This window comes from Rhinocladiella mackenziei, assembly GCF_000835555.1.
Source record: "Rhinocladiella mackenziei CBS 650.93 unplaced genomic scaffold supercont1.1, whole genome shotgun sequence".
Taxonomy (NCBI): domain Eukaryota; kingdom Fungi; phylum Ascomycota; class Eurotiomycetes; order Chaetothyriales; family Herpotrichiellaceae; genus Rhinocladiella; species Rhinocladiella mackenziei.
The window spans coordinates 4,044,765-4,062,797 of NW_013550604.1; the positions used below are offsets into that span (position 1 = coordinate 4,044,765).

General features: G+C 50.9%; 4 protein-coding genes across 4 annotated transcripts; 3 read left to right on the forward strand and 1 right to left on the reverse strand.

Annotated features, from left to right (window-relative positions):
- Nucleotides 1-1,039: 1,039 nt before the first annotated feature.
- Nucleotides 1,040-2,834, forward strand: Z518_01427 (uncharacterized protein; the record flags this gene model as incomplete). Its single annotated transcript, XM_013422027.1, has 5 exons — nucleotides 1,040-1,192; nucleotides 1,245-1,301; nucleotides 1,350-1,443; nucleotides 1,494-1,631; nucleotides 1,681-2,834. 5 exons carry the CDS (start codon nucleotides 1,040-1,042, stop codon nucleotides 2,832-2,834), a joined length of 1,596 nt encoding a protein of 531 aa, XP_013277481.1.
- A 1,091-nt stretch (nucleotides 2,835-3,925) lies between these two features.
- Nucleotides 3,926-5,488, reverse strand: Z518_01428 (uncharacterized protein; the record flags this gene model as incomplete). The annotated part of the gene is made up of 1 exon (XM_013422028.1): nucleotides 3,926-5,488. The coding sequence occupies one exon, from the start codon at nucleotides 5,486-5,488 to the stop codon at nucleotides 3,926-3,928; it is 1,563 nt and encodes a 520-aa protein (XP_013277482.1).
- A 536-nt stretch (nucleotides 5,489-6,024) lies between these two features.
- Nucleotides 6,025-6,518, forward strand: Z518_01429 (uncharacterized protein; the record flags this gene model as incomplete). The annotated part of the gene is made up of 3 exons (XM_013422029.1): nucleotides 6,025-6,027; nucleotides 6,079-6,123; nucleotides 6,198-6,518. 3 exons carry the CDS (start codon nucleotides 6,025-6,027, stop codon nucleotides 6,516-6,518), a joined length of 369 nt encoding a protein of 122 aa, XP_013277483.1.
- A 6,639-nt stretch (nucleotides 6,519-13,157) lies between these two features.
- Z518_01430 (uncharacterized protein) lies at nucleotides 13,158-16,906 on the forward strand (the record flags this gene model as incomplete). Its single annotated transcript, XM_013422030.1, has 7 exons — nucleotides 13,158-13,419; nucleotides 13,471-13,686; nucleotides 13,746-13,878; nucleotides 13,930-15,186; nucleotides 16,204-16,473; nucleotides 16,548-16,698; nucleotides 16,751-16,906. The coding sequence occupies 7 exons, from the start codon at nucleotides 13,158-13,160 to the stop codon at nucleotides 16,904-16,906; spliced, it is 2,445 nt and encodes an 814-aa protein (XP_013277484.1).
- Between the last annotated feature and the right edge of the window lie 1,127 nt (nucleotides 16,907-18,033).

Below are 18,033 nucleotides of genomic sequence, written 5' to 3' on the forward strand. Positions count from 1 at the left end.
CAGCCTGGGGTTTACGTGGCATTGCGACCTGAAAGGGTCCGTAAGGCAGCAGAATGGAGCCATACATACATTGCCGTTACATTTCTCGCTGCCCATTTACAGCCTTTGTTGATGTATACCTAACCCGTGAAGCAATGCAAACGAGGCCGGATCCCAGATTGGTGCAGTGCAAGGCTGAGCAAATTGCCAGGTCACGTGTGACAACGCTAGCCGCCTTGCGTTCTCTGGGCCCATAAGAAACAGCAGCCTGATCGATGGATGATTGCGCTGTACGGCTGTAGTTAACAATAGTTCTGTTTCGAGCCTTACAGACAGATAAACGGGACAGAGAGACCAGGATCCTGAACTGCATATGGGAGACACAGCAGACTCATAGACGTCTCGAGCACCGGGTCCCTCCTTTGCCGGCATGAGGCTTTTCAAATTACTCACTCGTTAGCCCAATCTCAGTCTCGTACAAGCATCTACCATAGAGATGAATACGGTAGACACACAGAACGGATCAATAGGACCGTCGACATCAGTCAGACCGGGAAACAACATCTCCAATCAGTCGATTTCACATTGTCCTTGAAGGTGGTGAATGGACCCAGGACATGTCAACATCGCCCACAGACCTCCAGCCGAAGCCGGAGCGCGAGTGCTGATGACTTGACGTAGAGGTTCTCTTCATCTTGGATTTAGTTGTGAAGAAGAGAGAAAGAGAGAAAGAGAGTGAAAGGGAGGAACGTTGTGGCCGTGAAAGCTTCTATCTCGCTCAACCTGCCCCGTACGGTCGTTCGCAACATCGGATTGACCTCCGCCCTGGCATTGGACTTTCGTTCCTTGGTTGACGTCGCGATGTGATGCTCTTATATCGATCATACCACCCCGCTTGCTGTTCCCGATCAGTCCCACCATCGATACCAGTGAAAAGCTCAGCCGTCCACTGGGCCTTTGATACCTCCTGAATTGCCTTCTGTCAATCTCTGATATACTTCTACCTTGCGCGAGATATCGACGCCAGCACGGCGTATCGGCCTCAATCGCTCTCACCAAAATGGCCCATTCTTTGGCCTCGAGGCGCATCTGGGCATCAATTTCCTTATCTTCTTCCAAATCATCAGTATGCCTGTCATGCAGAGCCACTGCTCGAGGACTTTCATCTTCTAGGCCTCTTGCTTCGGTGGCACAAAGCGATGCCCAAAACAAGGTACACGCATTAGATTTTGTTAGCAGTTTTACATTTTGACACAAAAGTACAGCTGTTAGGAGAGCATCTCAAAGAGGCAGATCCGGAAATATATCAGATACTGCAAAAAGTATGTCTGTCCTCCCATGCCGACTCTCGCAACTCAAACAACGTCTAGGAAAAACGAAGGCAGAAGCATTTCATAAACCTCATCCCATCAGAGAACTTCACTTCTCAAGCAGTGTTAGATGCTTTGGGGAGCGTTATGCAAAGTACGCCTGTCTTTTCCTTCTCGTTTCTCCCTCACCTAACATTTTGATAGATAAATACTCGGAGGGATATCCGGGTGCCCGATACTACGGCGGCAACGAACACATAGATGAATCCGAGCGGTTATGTCAAAAACGCGCCCTCGAAACGTATCGCTTGAATCCGGAGGAATGGGGCGTCAATGTTCAACGTAGGCGTCACAGCACATCTTGAAATGCTTATCCATCTAACGAACCCAGCCTTGTCCGGATCCCCTGCCAATCTGTATGCCTATTCAGCCCTTCTCCATTCACATGACAGAATCATGGGCCTTGATCTACCTCACGGTGGCCACCTGTCCCACGGTTATCAAACTCCGACCAAGAAGATTTCTATGGTCTCCAAATACTTCGAGACATTCCCTTATCGGCTAGACGAATCTACTGGACTCATCGACTACAACAAACTTGAAGAAAATGCTCTCTTGTACCGCCCCAAGGTCGTCATCGCCGGCGCGTCCGCATACAGCAGATTGATCGACTACGAACGTATGCGCGCCATTGCAGACGAAGTCGGCGCCTACCTACTGTCTGACATGGCACATATCTCAGGCTTGGTCGCCGCCGATGTTATCCCCAGCCCCTTTGACCATTCTGATGTGGTGACGACAACGACGCACAAATCCCTCCGAGGCCCTCGCGGTGCTATGATTTTCTACCGCAAGGGCATTCGCCGCACGACCAAAAAGGGAGAGAAGGAAATGTACGATCTCGAAGGACCCATCAATAGCTCCGTCTTCCCTGGTCATCAGGGCGGTCCGCACAACCATACCATTACTGCCCTGGCCGTGGCGCTGAAACAAGCTCAGACCAAAGAGTTCAGGGAATACCAGAAAACCGTCCTGGCCAATGCGAAAGCCCTCGCCGAACGTCTCGGCAATTCAGCCTACACCGGCGGACTGGGATATAACATCGTCAGCGGCGGCACCGACAACCATCTAGTTCTCGTGGACCTGAAGTCCAAGGATATCGACGGTGCACGCGTCGAGCGAGTCCTGGAACTTTGCGGCGTCGCCGCAAATAAAAACACTGTCCCTGGCGACAAGTCTGCGCTCAAACCCGGAGGATTGCGCATGGGTTCCCCAGCTATGACTACACGAGGATTCCAGCCCAATGATTTCGCGCGCGTCGCCGAGATCGTGGACCGAGCAGTATCCATCGCGATCAAAGTGGACAAGAAGGCCCGGTCGGATGCTGAGGCAAAGGGCAAGAAAAATCCCGGCGCCGTTAAGAGTTTTCTCGACTATTTGAAAGATGGCACCGAGGTACCGGAAATTCTTACCCTCAGACAAGAGGTGGAGGACTGGGTCGGCACGTTTGCTGAACCGTGGATCAAAGAAGTATCTGTCAGTTAGGTATGAAAACTTTGAGAGGAATATAAATATGGAAGATGGTATGAGCCGGTGTCCCCATTCTCTGTGGCCAGTCCAACCAAGAGGAGAATTACTGATGGTACTGAATGATCAAGCCATGCAGAGCAAAGAAAAGCAAGAGAAAAACGAACCTTGGAGAGAATACGCAGACCCGATCAAAGGGTCCAACCATCCAACCCGGATCTCACATCACAGTTTTGTTTAAAAAAAAGAAACATCCCCATGAGGACAAAGAAAAAGGAGGGACAAAGCCCCCTCTGCTCAAGTAATCGCACCCGCGGCTCGACGTACGTTTGTCACAGAAATACTGTACGAACGAGTGCTATTCAAACTGGAATGATGCCCAATCTCCCTCTTTTACCCCCTTGTGTTGCTGCCTCTTTTTGCGTTCTTCGGTGGGACTGGTGACAACAGAATATGCATTTTATATCGCTGCTTTTACCTCTATCACTGTTACTCCCTCCGTCTCTCCTTTGACTGGGTCCAATCCAAGCGCCCTTTTCTGCGTCCACTGCCCGTACCTCCATTACTTATCACTCTTGTGGATCTCGAACGCGTCCCGCCCATCCCATCACCGCATACACGGCTGTATCTCGCTGCATGCCCTGTGTTTGCTTACTTTTCGAATGGTTTGAAGACCCCTCCACCTCTCCTTCAACTGAATCCAGTCCGAGGACCATATGGCGAGAAAAAGCGGAAAGAAAAAGGGGACCACGAAACAAGAGACAAGAGACGTAACCCGCCAAGCAACTGTTCTAATCAAGGGATTAAGTGTAGCATTGAAATGGAATTTCCTTCCCTAGGTAGCGCACGAAAGATCTGGACTATCTGGGAGTCAGGTCATGTTCTTCTAACATGATATCTTTTCCTTGACCTATGCCATACTCCTTCTCTGGCTTCTTCTCAGAAACCTTGCGATCCTGGTCTTAGACTCAAGAGCCGGACGTTCGAACTAGCTCAAACCAAAAGATCCTTGTTCATCGCGTTCTCGTCCAAGGCCTTATTCTTTCCGTACAACTTTCTTTCAGCCCCAAGTCCTCCCGTGTTTATGTCCCCTACGTACAGCCATCCCGTCAATGCTCAATATCATCCCAACTCCTACCCTGGACAGCATTCAACTCTTTCATAGTCATAACCTTGCCCGTCGTGAAATAACCCGCATGGATCTTCGCATCAATCTCCACCCTCGAGTCCTCTGGAATCATCTCGTCTGGAATCGGCACTCGTTCGTGGATCGGAATTCCCTGATCCACGATCGCGTCATGTTTCATATTCGACATGCTCAGCATCCGGTCAATCTTGGTGATGCCCAACCAGTGTAGAATGTCCGGCATCAGGGCTTGGAACCGCATATCTTTGACGCCCGCAATATTCTCGGTGCGCTTGAAGTATTCACTGGCACGGTCTGCGCCGCGCTTGCGGGCGTTGTAGACAAGGTACTTTGTGACTTCGCCTAGTGCACGGCCTTCTTTGCGGAAATAGATGACGACGCCAGAGCCGCCCTTTTGGGCTTCCTTGACGGCTTCTTCGATCCCAAAGATCAAGTAGGGGCGGCACGTACAGATGTCTGACCCAAACACATCGCTACCGTTACATTCATCATGGACACGCAGCGCGAGGCGGACGTTGGGGTCGCTCATCTTCGCAGGGTCTCCGAAGCAGTACACGGTCAACCCGCCGATCGGGGGCATGAAGACTTTGATGTCGTTTCGTGTCACGAGTTCCGGGTACGAACCGCCGGTGTGTTCGAAGAGGGCTCGTCGGAGAGAGCTTTCGTCGATGCCGAATCGTTCAGCAACACCAGGGAGATACCAGACGGGCTCGACGGCGAATTTGGTGACGTTGAGTTCGCCAGTTTCGTTGAGGCAGATTTTGCCGTCGGGAACCAATCGGCCAGCTTTGACGCTCTGCTCCAGCTCGGGGATCTTCATGTGCGCTTTTGTCACAGCGATGGTGGGACGTATGTCGATATCTTGACTCTGCATGAGGTCTTTGTAAAGCCAGGGTGCTAGATGACCGAAGGGGTCCATGGCGACGATTTTCCTCTTGTCACCCCAGGCCGGGAAAGGGCCGATGAGGGCGGCTGGTTCGGTATTTGTGAAGTCTGGTTTGTGCTCGAGGTCAAGGTTGTGGCTGGCCACGGCGAGAGCGTGGTAGATTGCATAACAGCCTCCGTGGGCGCCGATGGCATTTCGTCGTCGAATGGTGTTGTAATGTCTGCTGACTACGACAGGACCACGTTTGGCCGCATCTGCTTCGCCCCATTCGAGAGGGATTGGATCAATTCCTGACTGCCCTGGATAAGTCGTGAGGATGATACGCGAAGTGACTGACGATTTCCTGGCTGTTGGAGAGGGGGGTGTTCTCATAGAGGCGTCTTGTGGAGGTGAGGAAATCCCATTTGCTGATTTTGCCAATTGAATTGGATCCAAGCTGGGGGAATCTCTGATACTGGCTCTAGGGTGAGGGGCGTTGCGTAATTGATTGACAGAATTGGAGACATCGAGGCGGCTTTGAAGAGATTCTACACTAGCAGCCAGATGCGAATGGTCGGTTTGCATTTTCTTCAGAGTAGCTAGAATTTCGGAAAGGACGAGATCTGTGTTGGCCCCGCTAGAGGGCTGTGGGTTGTCCATGGTGGATGAAGGTGGAGATAGAGAAAGGTTTCTGCTCTTCAGGAAGAGAAGGTATATATTGGAAATGCTCACGGAAGTTTGCTTATTCTTTCGATCTTGTCTTCAGCGTTGTTTCAAGGCTCACAAAGTGGGATGTATTGGGGTGGCGATCAAATGTCAGCTAGTGGCGTTCAAACACCAAAATACCTCCCCCCAAACAACAAAATAATTGCTTGCTGCGGAGTGAAGGAGACAAATACAAAGCACCAATATAGAGAAAGCGAAAAACCTACAATCTTCATCGAGGTCACATCCTGAATCAAGGAAGGCTGTGGAATGGACTCGAGGGGGCTGTTGGCGGGTTGATTGGCTGAACGGAGCTATTCGTGGCGATAAGATAGCAAGTCACGTGAAATAGTTTAGAATCACGTGAGTTGAGTTTACTACAACAACGACCGCGCGCTCAGATACCAGTGTGCCTGGCTACGAAGGGATTGTTCGTGTAAAACATAAAACCCTTAGAGTAGGAACATTCGAGAGCGATAAAGGCCTCGAAAATGGTATATACCACTCCTGCTCCGATATATTTCTAGATCTAATTGATTTCGCAGGGAAAACGCAAGAAGTCCTCTAGGAAGCCACAAGGTCCCAAGAAGGTCAGTCTGGGAACCGGAAACGGCAGGGTCCAGCCACGGCTGAACTCCTTTATCGATGACTGACCTGAAATCAGCGAGAGCCCTTATCCACCACATTTACCTGCCTCTTCTGCAACCACGAAAAGGCCATCCAAGTCAAACTGGACAAGAAAGCCGGCGTGGGAAATCTACACTGCAACGTCTGCGGCCAGCGCTTCCAGACTGGCATAAATTATCTCTCAGCCGCCGTCGACGTATATTCCGACTGGATCGACGCCTGTGAGAACGTCGCCCAAGAGGCCGCCGCTCAAGAAGCTGAAGATCAAAAGTTCAGTAGCTACGCTTCAACGAGACCGGGTGCAGCAGCTGCAGGAGGCGACGACGAAGAAGAGGATGGTGCTTACAATGATTATTAACGCTTCGGGATCGGGCGTTTGGGACAACGCTCGTAGCAGCATAAGCCGGCGTATGGAGGATTGTATATTTGGGGTTAAGGTCTTTTAAAATCAAGCAGTGACGAGGCTTGCAGAATGAGCGGGATACCCACGACACGAGCGATGGTTTTGACCTGCTGAAGTGAGATTGTTCCATCTCAAAAGGCATGAATCACGGCGGCGACGGACACCGAAAAAAGTCAGCAGGGGAGTACAGTGATCAAATTGGACACAAGATCAAACCAAGGTTCAAATTCGATGCACAGAATCCAATTCCTACGATAATTTGTCGAGTTTTCATCGCGAACGTTGACCAGGTACAGTACGCAGGCATCGATCAAGCTGTCACAGGTGGCGAGGCACATTCCTAGCCAGACGGCCTTCTCGACTCTCGGCTCTCATCAGAGAAGCTCCCGTATCAAAAGTATGATCATGAAAGGAGCCCCTTCTGACTCGATTCAGTGGGATAGAGATAGATCGTGATATCGTGATCCTGGTCCAGGGACAAAATCTGCCCTCTTGACTAGAGACGATCCGAGGAGAGCTGGAGCGCGTTGAAGCTATACGGAGAGAAAACCCGACCAGATTCACTGATCCCCCCTGCTCAATCACCTGTCGTATAGAGGTCGTCCAACACGACCATCGCGAACCCCCCAAGGAGGTGAGACCAATCTCATTCATCGATTTGTGGAGGAACCCGAGATGGCTCGTTTCGGGTCGAGTTTTGCGTACCATTCAAAATGAAGAGCGAAGAAGAGGTATAACTGTTCATCATGCCAAAGGGATGGGGGAATTATAATCAACGTTTAGGCTTGCTTCAGGGAAAATCACGTTTCAGATCCTCTCGCTCGATAGCATCAACGATATCCTTGTTTCAATAATCGACGATCCATCTCGGTGGCAAAGGCCTCACCCTTCTTCAGGATGTCCAGGGCTGAAAGGTGCGGCATACCCACACTTCGTATAACACCTGACTGGCCTATCCTGGAGTGTCTCAAGCTTGAGATCTGACAATGCAAGACATATTCTTAAAGTTGATAGAGTACGAGCCTTTCAGTTGTCATCCAACGGCGTTGGGCTGTGATATGCATAAGTAGGAGAAGTTCATCCGGTGACTTACCGATAGGTCTCGGATAGCGACAGCCAATCGAAGGCTGTCTTCTGAACAAGTTCGAAACACAGGCGTTCAACAGCCCTGGGGCGACTCTTCCACCTTCTCTAGCTTCTTTGTAAGAGCGTTCCCCTTCCAGAGCTGGGTGTTGCTTTCTGATAAGTTGAAGGCACTTGGTACTAACCGGTATTGCTCCATTCCAACGACAACCTTGAAGGCAAACAATAAGACGAATTCCATGGCGCGACTTCACGCCATGCATCGACGATCAATGCAAGATCGTAGAGCTGCAGTGAACAAGGGGATGCAGCGAAATGCAACGCTGAAGGGGAAAGGCTGAATATCGCAGGCATTAGATTGTCTGGGATGGAGGGGAACTCGTTTGGTGAAACGCGGCACAACCCGATTTCCCAGGTGTCAAACTTTTCCTGCTCGGACGTATTCGCGAGAGGCGGCCCTCTTTTTCCAACATGTGGATTCCGCCACACACAGATGGCTGGGGAGAGGAGGGACCAAGGCAACCAGCTTCAAATTTTTTGTGGTTGAACATTTCAACAACGTACCGGGATAATTTTGCTGATCTAACGATCCGTGCGACGCTGACCCGTGACAGGCGTAATAGTGATTGGGCGATTGAGATTGAGACCTGGTCGAAGCCAACCAAGCCATTACCTGCTGGGATTTCCTCCACAAATCACGAATTGCCAACACAGCAACTGGTGGAAGAGGGCGGCAGGGTAGAATGTCAAATTTGTACGAGCTGGGATCCCCACGGTCACGCCAAATGGCTTTTGCAAAGTACCGTAAAAGCTTCCATTCTTCCTCACACCGACTGGAGCGAATTGGAATCAGCGGTTTTTGTCCAATCACATGCGAGTTTTGCAGTTTCAACACTGCGGAAATATTGCTTCTGGGAGGGGACAAAGGGGCGGGCCTAGGCGATATGCGGTTAATGAACCCCCAAGGCGCTGCTCTTTGCGCACTGGAAGCTGTTGAAGAACTATGCCCCTGCGCAAGACTGCCCCCTGCCGACGGAATGAGCACTGGTTTCCGTTGTCAAACTGTCAGGAGATTCGGGAGAGCTACTGTGGAGCCTGTCCATTAACACGGATTCCAAGCTTGAAAAGGCTGCAGAATTGATAGAGATCGGACCGTGGAAAGGAAAATGTGGTCTGAGGAAGGGTTGATCTTGCATCTCCACGAAGCCGGTTGGCATCTTAGACATTCCAACTGCAATGCGACCTTAATTGTAGTAGGTGCATTGCATTACGGGAACGCCCTGCGTCCCGGCATGCAACCACGCACTTCGTTGCGAAGATCGCTCCCTGGAGGACAGGCAAGAGAAGGCATCTCTTCGAAAATTCTTAAAAGTGTCAGCAGTACGCAAGCTATTATCCAAGGGAATGTTCTCAATCACTTCGATGTTGGAGTGTGAGATTAAACTCTCGCACGATTCCTCCATAATACCAGGTCTGACTTGGATTCGGCGCTTCAGTCGTCACCAGCTTTGTGTTCGAGACCAAGCTTGCTCCGCAGTGTGATGGACCTCGAAATAAGAACGTCCAGTCAGATTCCGCTATTACTATCGGTATCTCTGGGTCGCTAACTTCTAGTCGGCTTTATTGACGTTGAAACGGTGAAAGAAGTCTTTGCCAATTTACATCTGAGAAACATGTGGAATTTGGTGACGGCTAGACTTCGTACTCCATAATTTTATTCGTAAGTACAAGAAATTTTCAAAACAAAGGAAAAGGCAATCGAGCATCGTCCTGCGCTCGTATGCCTCATGATGCTTTTCTGGAAGTTTTGGTGCAGGTAAATAACAAGGCTAGCTGCACAATGTCCTCCCGTCGGATTTTTCAAGTTGTAGCAGGAAATTTTGACAACCACGTGCAGGAGTAGCATGCTTGTCTTTTGACCGGCGGGTGCTTTTTCTTCATGACGCGCAGCGAGCGGGCCAGTCTAAATTTGAAACTCAAGTCGCGCTTGCCAGCCACGGGCTGAAAGATGATGCCATCAGCATTGGGGCGGGATTGTGAACAAGCTCGGGAGTTTTGGGGGAAAAAAGACACCTTGTACGGAACTTCCAAGACTGGGAGGTCACAGCAATGCCTGGACAATCTCCGGAATGATTTGTCTGCTTCAGTGCTTTTGTCAATTGTTCGCAAGCGAGGATAAAAAGACAATGCGGCGAAGAAGCGTTCCATGCAGGTCATTCGTCCGTTCTGTAGCCGTGGTGCTGATTGCCGCCGTACCTCGCCTTAGCGCCTAGGGAGCCTGGTCAGATCCCCCCATCTGTGCTCGTCAAGGGAAAAAGCCCAGGCCTGTCAGTTGCTTAGCCGAGTCCGAAACGGAGGAATGGAACGGTGAACGACAAATAACGAATAAGGGCAGGAATCAACGTCTCAAAGGACAATGGGACGGCACCGGAGGTGGGTGTTGGAGTTCCATCGCGGCTGAGGCAGATGGCTTGTGCACCGGCTGGCGAAAATCGGCAGGTCAGCGACAAGGAGGAGGGGTTTAGAAGCGACCAGGGGAAAGAGGGCTTGCTGAATGTAAATCATCACCATCCCCTTCTTTTCCAGTGGCTCTGGGCGCTAGACTAGCCTAGCTTTGACCAGCACTTCCCTCCGTTCCCGGACCAAGCGCGACAGCGCCAGGAAAGGCATGAGGGAGGGAAATCTGCTGTTGGTTGGTGCCTTCCTGGGAATATTCCGATGTGGCACGAGCCTCATCGTCAAAGGCTGGCCCGAATTGCAATGGATCGCCTAAGGATTTGAATGATTGTGAACTGGGTAACGTTGGAAAAAAAGAGTACAGAGAATAGATTGCTTTGTGAGAGTTGAAGTCGCACTGGAATTGAGATGACCATGCGAAAGAGGGGGCCGGAGTCTGGAGTCTAGAAAACGCCTTTGGAAGGCTGGGAGGACTTGAGAGGCCAAAACCACACGAGAGCCGAGGGCCGGAGGGGTGGGATTCGTGGAGGGAGGCTACTGGCGGCAAGGGCATAGTGAGCCGGAGGCCAAAACGCAACCTAGGGCCGCGAATGTGAGCAAAAATGCTGAATGATGGTTGGAGGAGTTTGGGGGCTGATCGTGATAAGGGTGAATAATGATTCTCCGACCCCCTCGTTCGACTGATGGAAGACTGGGCCTGGGTGGTACAGGGGGGTTGGGTTGTGGATGGATTTAAGTCTATCGGCAGACTGGGTTGGCTCTTTTCCATTTTGTGGCTTACAGTTCGGGGCAAAGTCCAATTGGCGGTAGAGAGCCGAGTGGACCGATGCTGACTATTTGCTTGTAGCAGAACATACAACTCCTGGACTGAGTAGCGAAGTTCGACCTTGAACGCGAAGGGCTGGGGGAAGTGGGCACTCCGAGACTCCAGTCCGTGCCTTGGGAAGGAGAGGGGAGAAAAAAGGAAAGGAACCCGCTCCGGGACAGCAAGGCACAACACAAGCTGCCAACGCCACAGGGTGGTTTTCAAGCTCCAAGGGGCTGTCAAAAGAGTGACAAACTCACGACCCGAACGGATTCAACCTTCCCGCGATGGTCCAAGTTACCCATGTTAAGCTCCCTCCTACTTGATCAATCGCCGTCCGCCGACGCCGACAAATCGAGTTGAGAAAGCGTAACGTATTTTTGACTTCTCACTCTGACTGACTTTTGTTCCTCGTTATCCACCATCTGCTTCTTGTCCGTGGTCCGTCGACTTTCCAGGAGCTTATCCGTGTATATGTCCTCACGCCAATTGCCCATTGCACCTTGCCATGGCGTGAATCCCGTTGTTTATGGCTCAGTAGTTGCCGGAGACATTCCTTTGGGGTAAGTAATGGGGTGGCAGGGGGTCTAACTGAGGAGAGGCGCGCAGAGCTCATCAGTAGGGGCGTCTTATCCACGCAATAGCCAGGGTCTGAATTACTTGAACAGCAAGCGGTAGTCGTAAATCGCAGGTTTGGTACCGCTTGAGAGTTTGGACTGGTGAGGGATAGGCAGTCCTTCTCCGGCGGCGATTGGTGTCCGCTGGCCGTGGGTCTCTGGACCTTTTTTTCGTGGATCGTAACTCGCAAGTCACGGCACGCTTGGGATCGAAGAAGCGTGGGCAGATGGTAGTGGGTGATGGACAGTGGGCGGTGCGTAGTGGATAACGGAGAGAGTGGGCGGCGGATTTCAGTGGAAGGGCAGGGGAATGGCAAGGGCAAGGTTAGGCAAAGTCTAGGATGAAGCCTGCCAGTGTGGTGCCAATGAACGGCGGGCGGTGGATGGCCAGCGATAGTTCGTTAGTGACTCTGCGCAGGAATCTAGTGGTCCGTAGAGGATGGGGCTTGTGCATAGGATGGAGGCTGATGGCCAGGTCTCTTGAGTCTTTCTTTTACTCTCTTGACTCTATGAGCGACTGACTCTGAGAGGAGAACGGCGTCCTCTGCCTAATGCACCACCTGCACACACCTTCTTGTCCTCCCGCTCGGCTACTGCGCACCAGTCCACCTTCCACCTTGCATTTCCTGCATCCTGCTTCAACCTCGTTGCCTCTTTTCTCCAGATCTCCATTGAACTTCGTGCATCCCCAAATCCAATTGTCGTTCTACGCCAGTCATGATGGCCTAATTGCGCGCTGCCACGCTGTTGAGTTCATGTTGTTTGAGAAGCGTTCCCCAACTCTTCGGTACGTCAAAGCCTTGGGAGACTGCAGAGCGAGAAGAAAGAACCCAAAAAAAAAAAAAGTCCGCTATCTTCTTGTGTTCATGGTCCGCACATCTGACAACTTTACTGCTTTGCTGATCCTGCTGCACGTTCCTGTGCCTGCACACAATACTGCTGCCTCCATCATGAAGCATTGCCATTACTGACCTTTCGCTCGGTCTTCTAGTTTGCGACCGACTGACGACTCTCTTTGTTCCTCTTTCCCGTGCGGGAAGCTCCAAAAAAAATTATAAACACCAACAGTCAATACCAGGCTCAGGCAGGCACCCGAGGCTCTTGGTTTTCCCGGCCACCGCTTTCCGTCGTGCATGATCCAGCCAGAGTCGTCTGCAGTTTGGTTTTCTTTGTTGAAGAAAAAAACCTGTCTTCGTGGGCTGTGACCACGAGGGTTGGAGACGACGAGGCTTTGAAGGAAAGAACTAAAAATCCTCTCACTCAGCCTTTATTTTCTTTCTCCTTGTCGACCTGCTTGCAAGGCTACGCCTTGAATTGTGGTGCAGACCAAGTCTCGGTTGTGCGTGATCGAAAAAGAGTAGTTTCTGTCGAGCTTGCCCATCAACGTCTTACTCGCTCGACAAAATAAACTAATTTTGTTCAAGAGGAGGTATATACTAGTGGAATTGATCTGTCCTAAGCGTCTCGACCCAGCAGACGAAAGCACAAGACTTTTCCCAAAATTGTTCGACAAGGAAACATAAGACCCGCACCATCAGGCTCCCTAAGGCCGGTATTGTCCTTTACTTATAACCAGCCTTGGGCGGACGTTACCATTGAGCTTCTTAGCTGTTCGACGAAGATTGAGACAAAATGAACCAAACACAGTCGTACATGGATATGCATCCGGCGTCCCATATCTCCTCTGGACCCTCGTATTCGCACGCCGCAACCACTGCACCACTGGGCCATTATCAACAGTATCAGCAGCCTTCGGTAATTCCTCCAGCATCCACGCACTATGGACCGTCTCAGGCCTATAGTAATTATGGCTATGCGAATGGAGTGACCTCACCACAGTCTGCGACAGGCCCAGTAGCTCAACAGGTTCAATCTCAAATCCCATCCCTTCCTGGTAAGTGCCATGGGGCTTTCTACCGATGTTCGGTTCATTGATCTTCAATAGCTATGATGACTGGTCCCAATACCCAGCACTCTTATGTACCTCAAACTCCTTCGTTGCCAGCTCCTGGTCAGACTTATCCGAGTCAGCCTTTTGATACAACCGGGCAAGTCGCGCCTCCAGGCATGAAACCGAGAGTTACAGCAACGCTTTGGGAAGATGAAGGAAGTCTGTGTTTTCAAGTCGAGGCAAAAGGTGTCTGTGTTGCTCGTCGTGAAGGTGCGTCCAAGTTGGAATATCCTATCTCGATATTCAGTGAAAATTTACAATATATTTAGACAATCATTTTATCAACGGAACAAAGCTGCTCAACGTCGCCGGAATGACTCGAGGTCGTCGAGACGGAATACTCAAGTCAGAAAAGACCCGGCACGTGGTGAAGATTGGACCTATGCACCTCAAGGGCGTCTGGTATATTTTACGCGCATTTTGGCCTCGAGAAGACTTGCTAATTATCGATAGGATTCCCTTTGAACGTGCTCTGGATTTTGCAAATAAGGAGAAGATCACTGATTTGCTTTATCCACTCTTCGTACACAATATCGGTGGCCTGCTATATAATCCTGAAAATGCCCCCCGAACAAATGCAGTAGTACAGGCAACAACAGAGCGACGTCGCATGGACAGCGTTGACTCGACTCGTCCGGCGCAGCCTGCTCAGACTCCGACGCTACATCATCATCATACTATCCAGGGGACTGGTCAAGCGCCACCAACACCACATTCCATTGTCCATCAGAACGCTGGACGTCCAGGAATCGACCGCGCGCATACTTTCCCGACGCCGCCAACTAGTGCATCGAGTGTCATGGGAATGAGCAATCAGGGCAGTTCCTATGATTGGGGCAACCAGAACATGACCAATGGTGCAACTGGAGCTCAACCCTTGTCCATCGATACCGGCCTGAATGCTCGATCAATGCCGACCACACCCGCTACCACCCCGCCAGGGACGTCTGGACAAGGAATGCAATCATATCAAAATCAGCCAGGATATGACAATTCCAAACATTTCTACAGCACCACGCCGAGCTCCCAAACTGGTTATGCCCAGCATCCGGATGGTAGCCGATACGGCCAATCCATGCCCTCTGCTCCGTACGTCAAGGGCGAGATGGGCCCTCCCATAGCTCCCGGAACCGCTAGCGCAGGTGGAGATGGCCATGATCACAAAGCTGATGCATATGCTGCTCAAAGCCATGGATCTCAGCATGATAGTGATCATCCGGATAGTGGTTATATGAGCGCCAATGCTTCTGCGTACAGTTCTAACCGGGGCCAGTACGCATACGGTGCTACTGGTGAGCATCCGCATCTATCTCCTGAGCAGATGTCTGGCTCTCCAACCCATCAAAGTGGTTCCGGTCAAGCAACTCCTCGAACGATGCCATCAGGTCAACCACAATGGACACCGGATTATCACACTCCACCGCGGCCACCCACTTCGAGCAATGTTTATAATGTGATGGGCCGAGCTCGCACGCCACAGGGAGGAGCCCCCGCAGACAGCTACGGCAACCCAGCATATTCAGGCGCTGGTCATCCCGCTGGGTTAGCATCGGGCAAGCGAGGGCGAGAAGATGATGATCAAGATCGGCCGGGGAGTCGAGAATTTGATGCATACGACGCGAAGCGACGCAAAGTGGGACGTCAAGACACATTTGGCATGCCTCTTAATACACCTCCACACATGCAAGCCATCAAAACCGGCGGACAACGGTAAAAGATCAACTTTTAATCTCTTTGGGATGGGACGGGTCTTTGTCCACGTGGCCCATATATGGCGACTGGAAAAGCGACTTGCAAAATCCGAAGGGCTCTGATTCCGAAATGACGCCATGTCATGACATTTTCGAAAAGCGATTACGAGATTTACGACGGCTATACAGCCCAAAAAAGAAATCAAAGACTAACGAACGGAACAAGCGTGCATTGTTTGCTTCCCGACTTTAACGACCTTACGATACGATTTCCTTCTGGAGCGCTTGCAAGTGGCGGAAATGACGATTTGTTCTCTCGATTGTGGCCATTTGGGTCAAATCATTGGGTTAGATGTTCTGCTCTCTTTCTTTTTGTGTATGAGGGACGATATACGTGTGGATGGATTATGATTGGGACGAACGGCTACGATTCTGAGGCGCCCTTGATGTGTTCTTGGCTGCAGGAAAACGAGAGCAAGACTGCACGCGGTTTCTGGTCCTGGCGAAGAGAAATTTGCTACCGGAGTCATACTATTCTCTGTCAAATGATGAAGTCTCCAGTCGTGCCGGGGAGCAGCGAAGGTGGGCTCCGGTCTCCGCGGACGTGGAAGTTTCCCTGATGACATGTCAAATACAATAAAAGCTCTATTCATAATCATCAAAATGCTTCATCTAAGCTGTTGTTGAGTCTCTGGCCGGATCCGTAATTGTAAAATCAGGTCGTATCTCCAGACTTGCCTTTGGAGGGGGAATCAGAGGAAAATCTTGGCGCTACTTGCCAAGCCCACATCTACTCTGACGAATTCGACTTCTCTGTTTTAGCCGCCGTCGAAGAAGGAATCCATCAAGAACATCACCGTCAATTCTTCAGTCATCGCAGCAAGATGTAAGTCCAATCAATCTCATGCCGTTGTGATCTCGAACTGCCTCTTTTCGACAGTCTGACTCTCGAAACTACTCCTTCGGATGGGGTCTATGACACTCTCTGTCTCGAAGGCGACTGTTGAGTCCGTTGGCTGATACCAGTTGTCTCTAGGACCAATCTCCGTACTCAGAAGCGCCTCGCGGCGTCCGTCGTCGGCTGCGGCAAGCGCAAGATCTGGCTTGACCCCAACGAAGTCAACGAAATCTCCAATGCAAACTCCCGGCAGACGATCCGAAAATTGGTCAGCGATGGACTTATTATCCGCAAACCCGTCGCCATGCACTCCCGGGCTCGTGCGAGAGAGCTGAATGCTGCGAGAAGAATTGGAAGACATCGAGGCTTCGGTAAGAGAAAGGGTACAAAGGATGCCAGAATGCCAAGGTACGAAATAGCTCCTTGACATGGGGATTGGACCATGAAGGCAAAGAACGACACTGACGGCGGTGGATTTACAGCCAGGTCCTCTGGATGAGACGACTGCGTGTTCTTCGACGTCTTCTTGTCAAGTACCGAGCTGCCGGCAAGATTGACAAGCACCTCTACCACGAGCTCTACCAACTGAGCAAAGGTAACACTTTCAAGCACAAGCGTGCATTGGTCGAACATGTATGACCCTCTATCAAGTCACTCATTGCAAGCTTAGTCTAATAATGTACAGATTCACAAAGCCAAAGCCGAGAAGCAGCGTGAGAGAATCCTCAAGGAAGAAATGGATGCCAAACGTGCGAAGACGAAGGCTGCTCGTGAGAGAAGGCAAGAACGAATCCAGACCAAGAGAAACGCTCTGGCTGGAGAGGAAGAGACCAAGGAGTAGAAGGTTATGGAGGCATCGATGATGTAAGGTGGATCATGGCACAAACACAATTGATGGGCATTTTGGGGACCGCGTTAACGACCGATCCTGCGATGATTACATGCAAATCTGGGCTAATTTTCTACGGCCTGGGGGATCGTGGTAGTAGTGACCTCGGATGGTCTGCATAGACATCTGCACCATGTGGTTGTGAGTTCAATAGGCACAACGATAACACAATGGGAAAATTGCAATGTAGATGCATATTCCAGAAGACAATGAACGGATCATATGGTCTAATTCTCCCGCTTTCCCGTCTTCTTTTCACCTCCTTCCCGACTGCAGCACCAGTTTAGCTCTTCGTATGGCAAGCGTCTCAGAAATATGTAACCATATAGTAGTAGCAGCGTCCGTAGGCTCCTCCCTTCCTCTTGGATCCCATGGGGAGTGGAGAGGCGGCAAGATGGTGAGATCCGCAAAGTCTAAGTCAAAGTACCCGACGGCTACGGGGGCGGCCTAAGTGTGGAAATGTCCCCCTTGTCGACTAGCACCACTCCCCGACTCGACTCGTCAGCGTCCGTTCAAAACGACCACCTCCCGCATAAAGAAGCGTTAGAAAGCTGCAAGCCCTTGCATCTCCCCCTGGCACCGAGTACTCGAGAGCACAGGCGTCTGTTGAGTTACGGAACATCCGCCGAGCCAACCCTTTGCATAAACTAACTGTAACGTTAGGTGTGACGCTTCCAGCGCACAACACACACTGCTCTCTCATACCACATTACAGAGCTGCTGGGTTGAGCTTTGTTGGAAATAAACAGGAGACATCCCGCGAAATTCTGCTCTGCCCAATAGTGAATTGACATGCGGTCCAGTTCACGACCACGATAGTCATTGAATGCCTCGATTAGTGGCGGGATTTCCAACTCAGCCCCCTTTCCACTCCCCTTGCGGTTCAAGCTTGGTTCTCACAACTGGACTTGCCGGTCCGACGCAGGAGACTGTGATGTGATAACAACGTGATTGAATTTCCAGTACCAGCTTCGATTTTCTAAAAAGGACCCTTGCATTGAACACAAAGAGAGTGCCAGCTCGGGCGGATGAGCTTGGCCAAAGAAAGCCTTTGGCATCTGGGAAGCCCCCAAATCTGA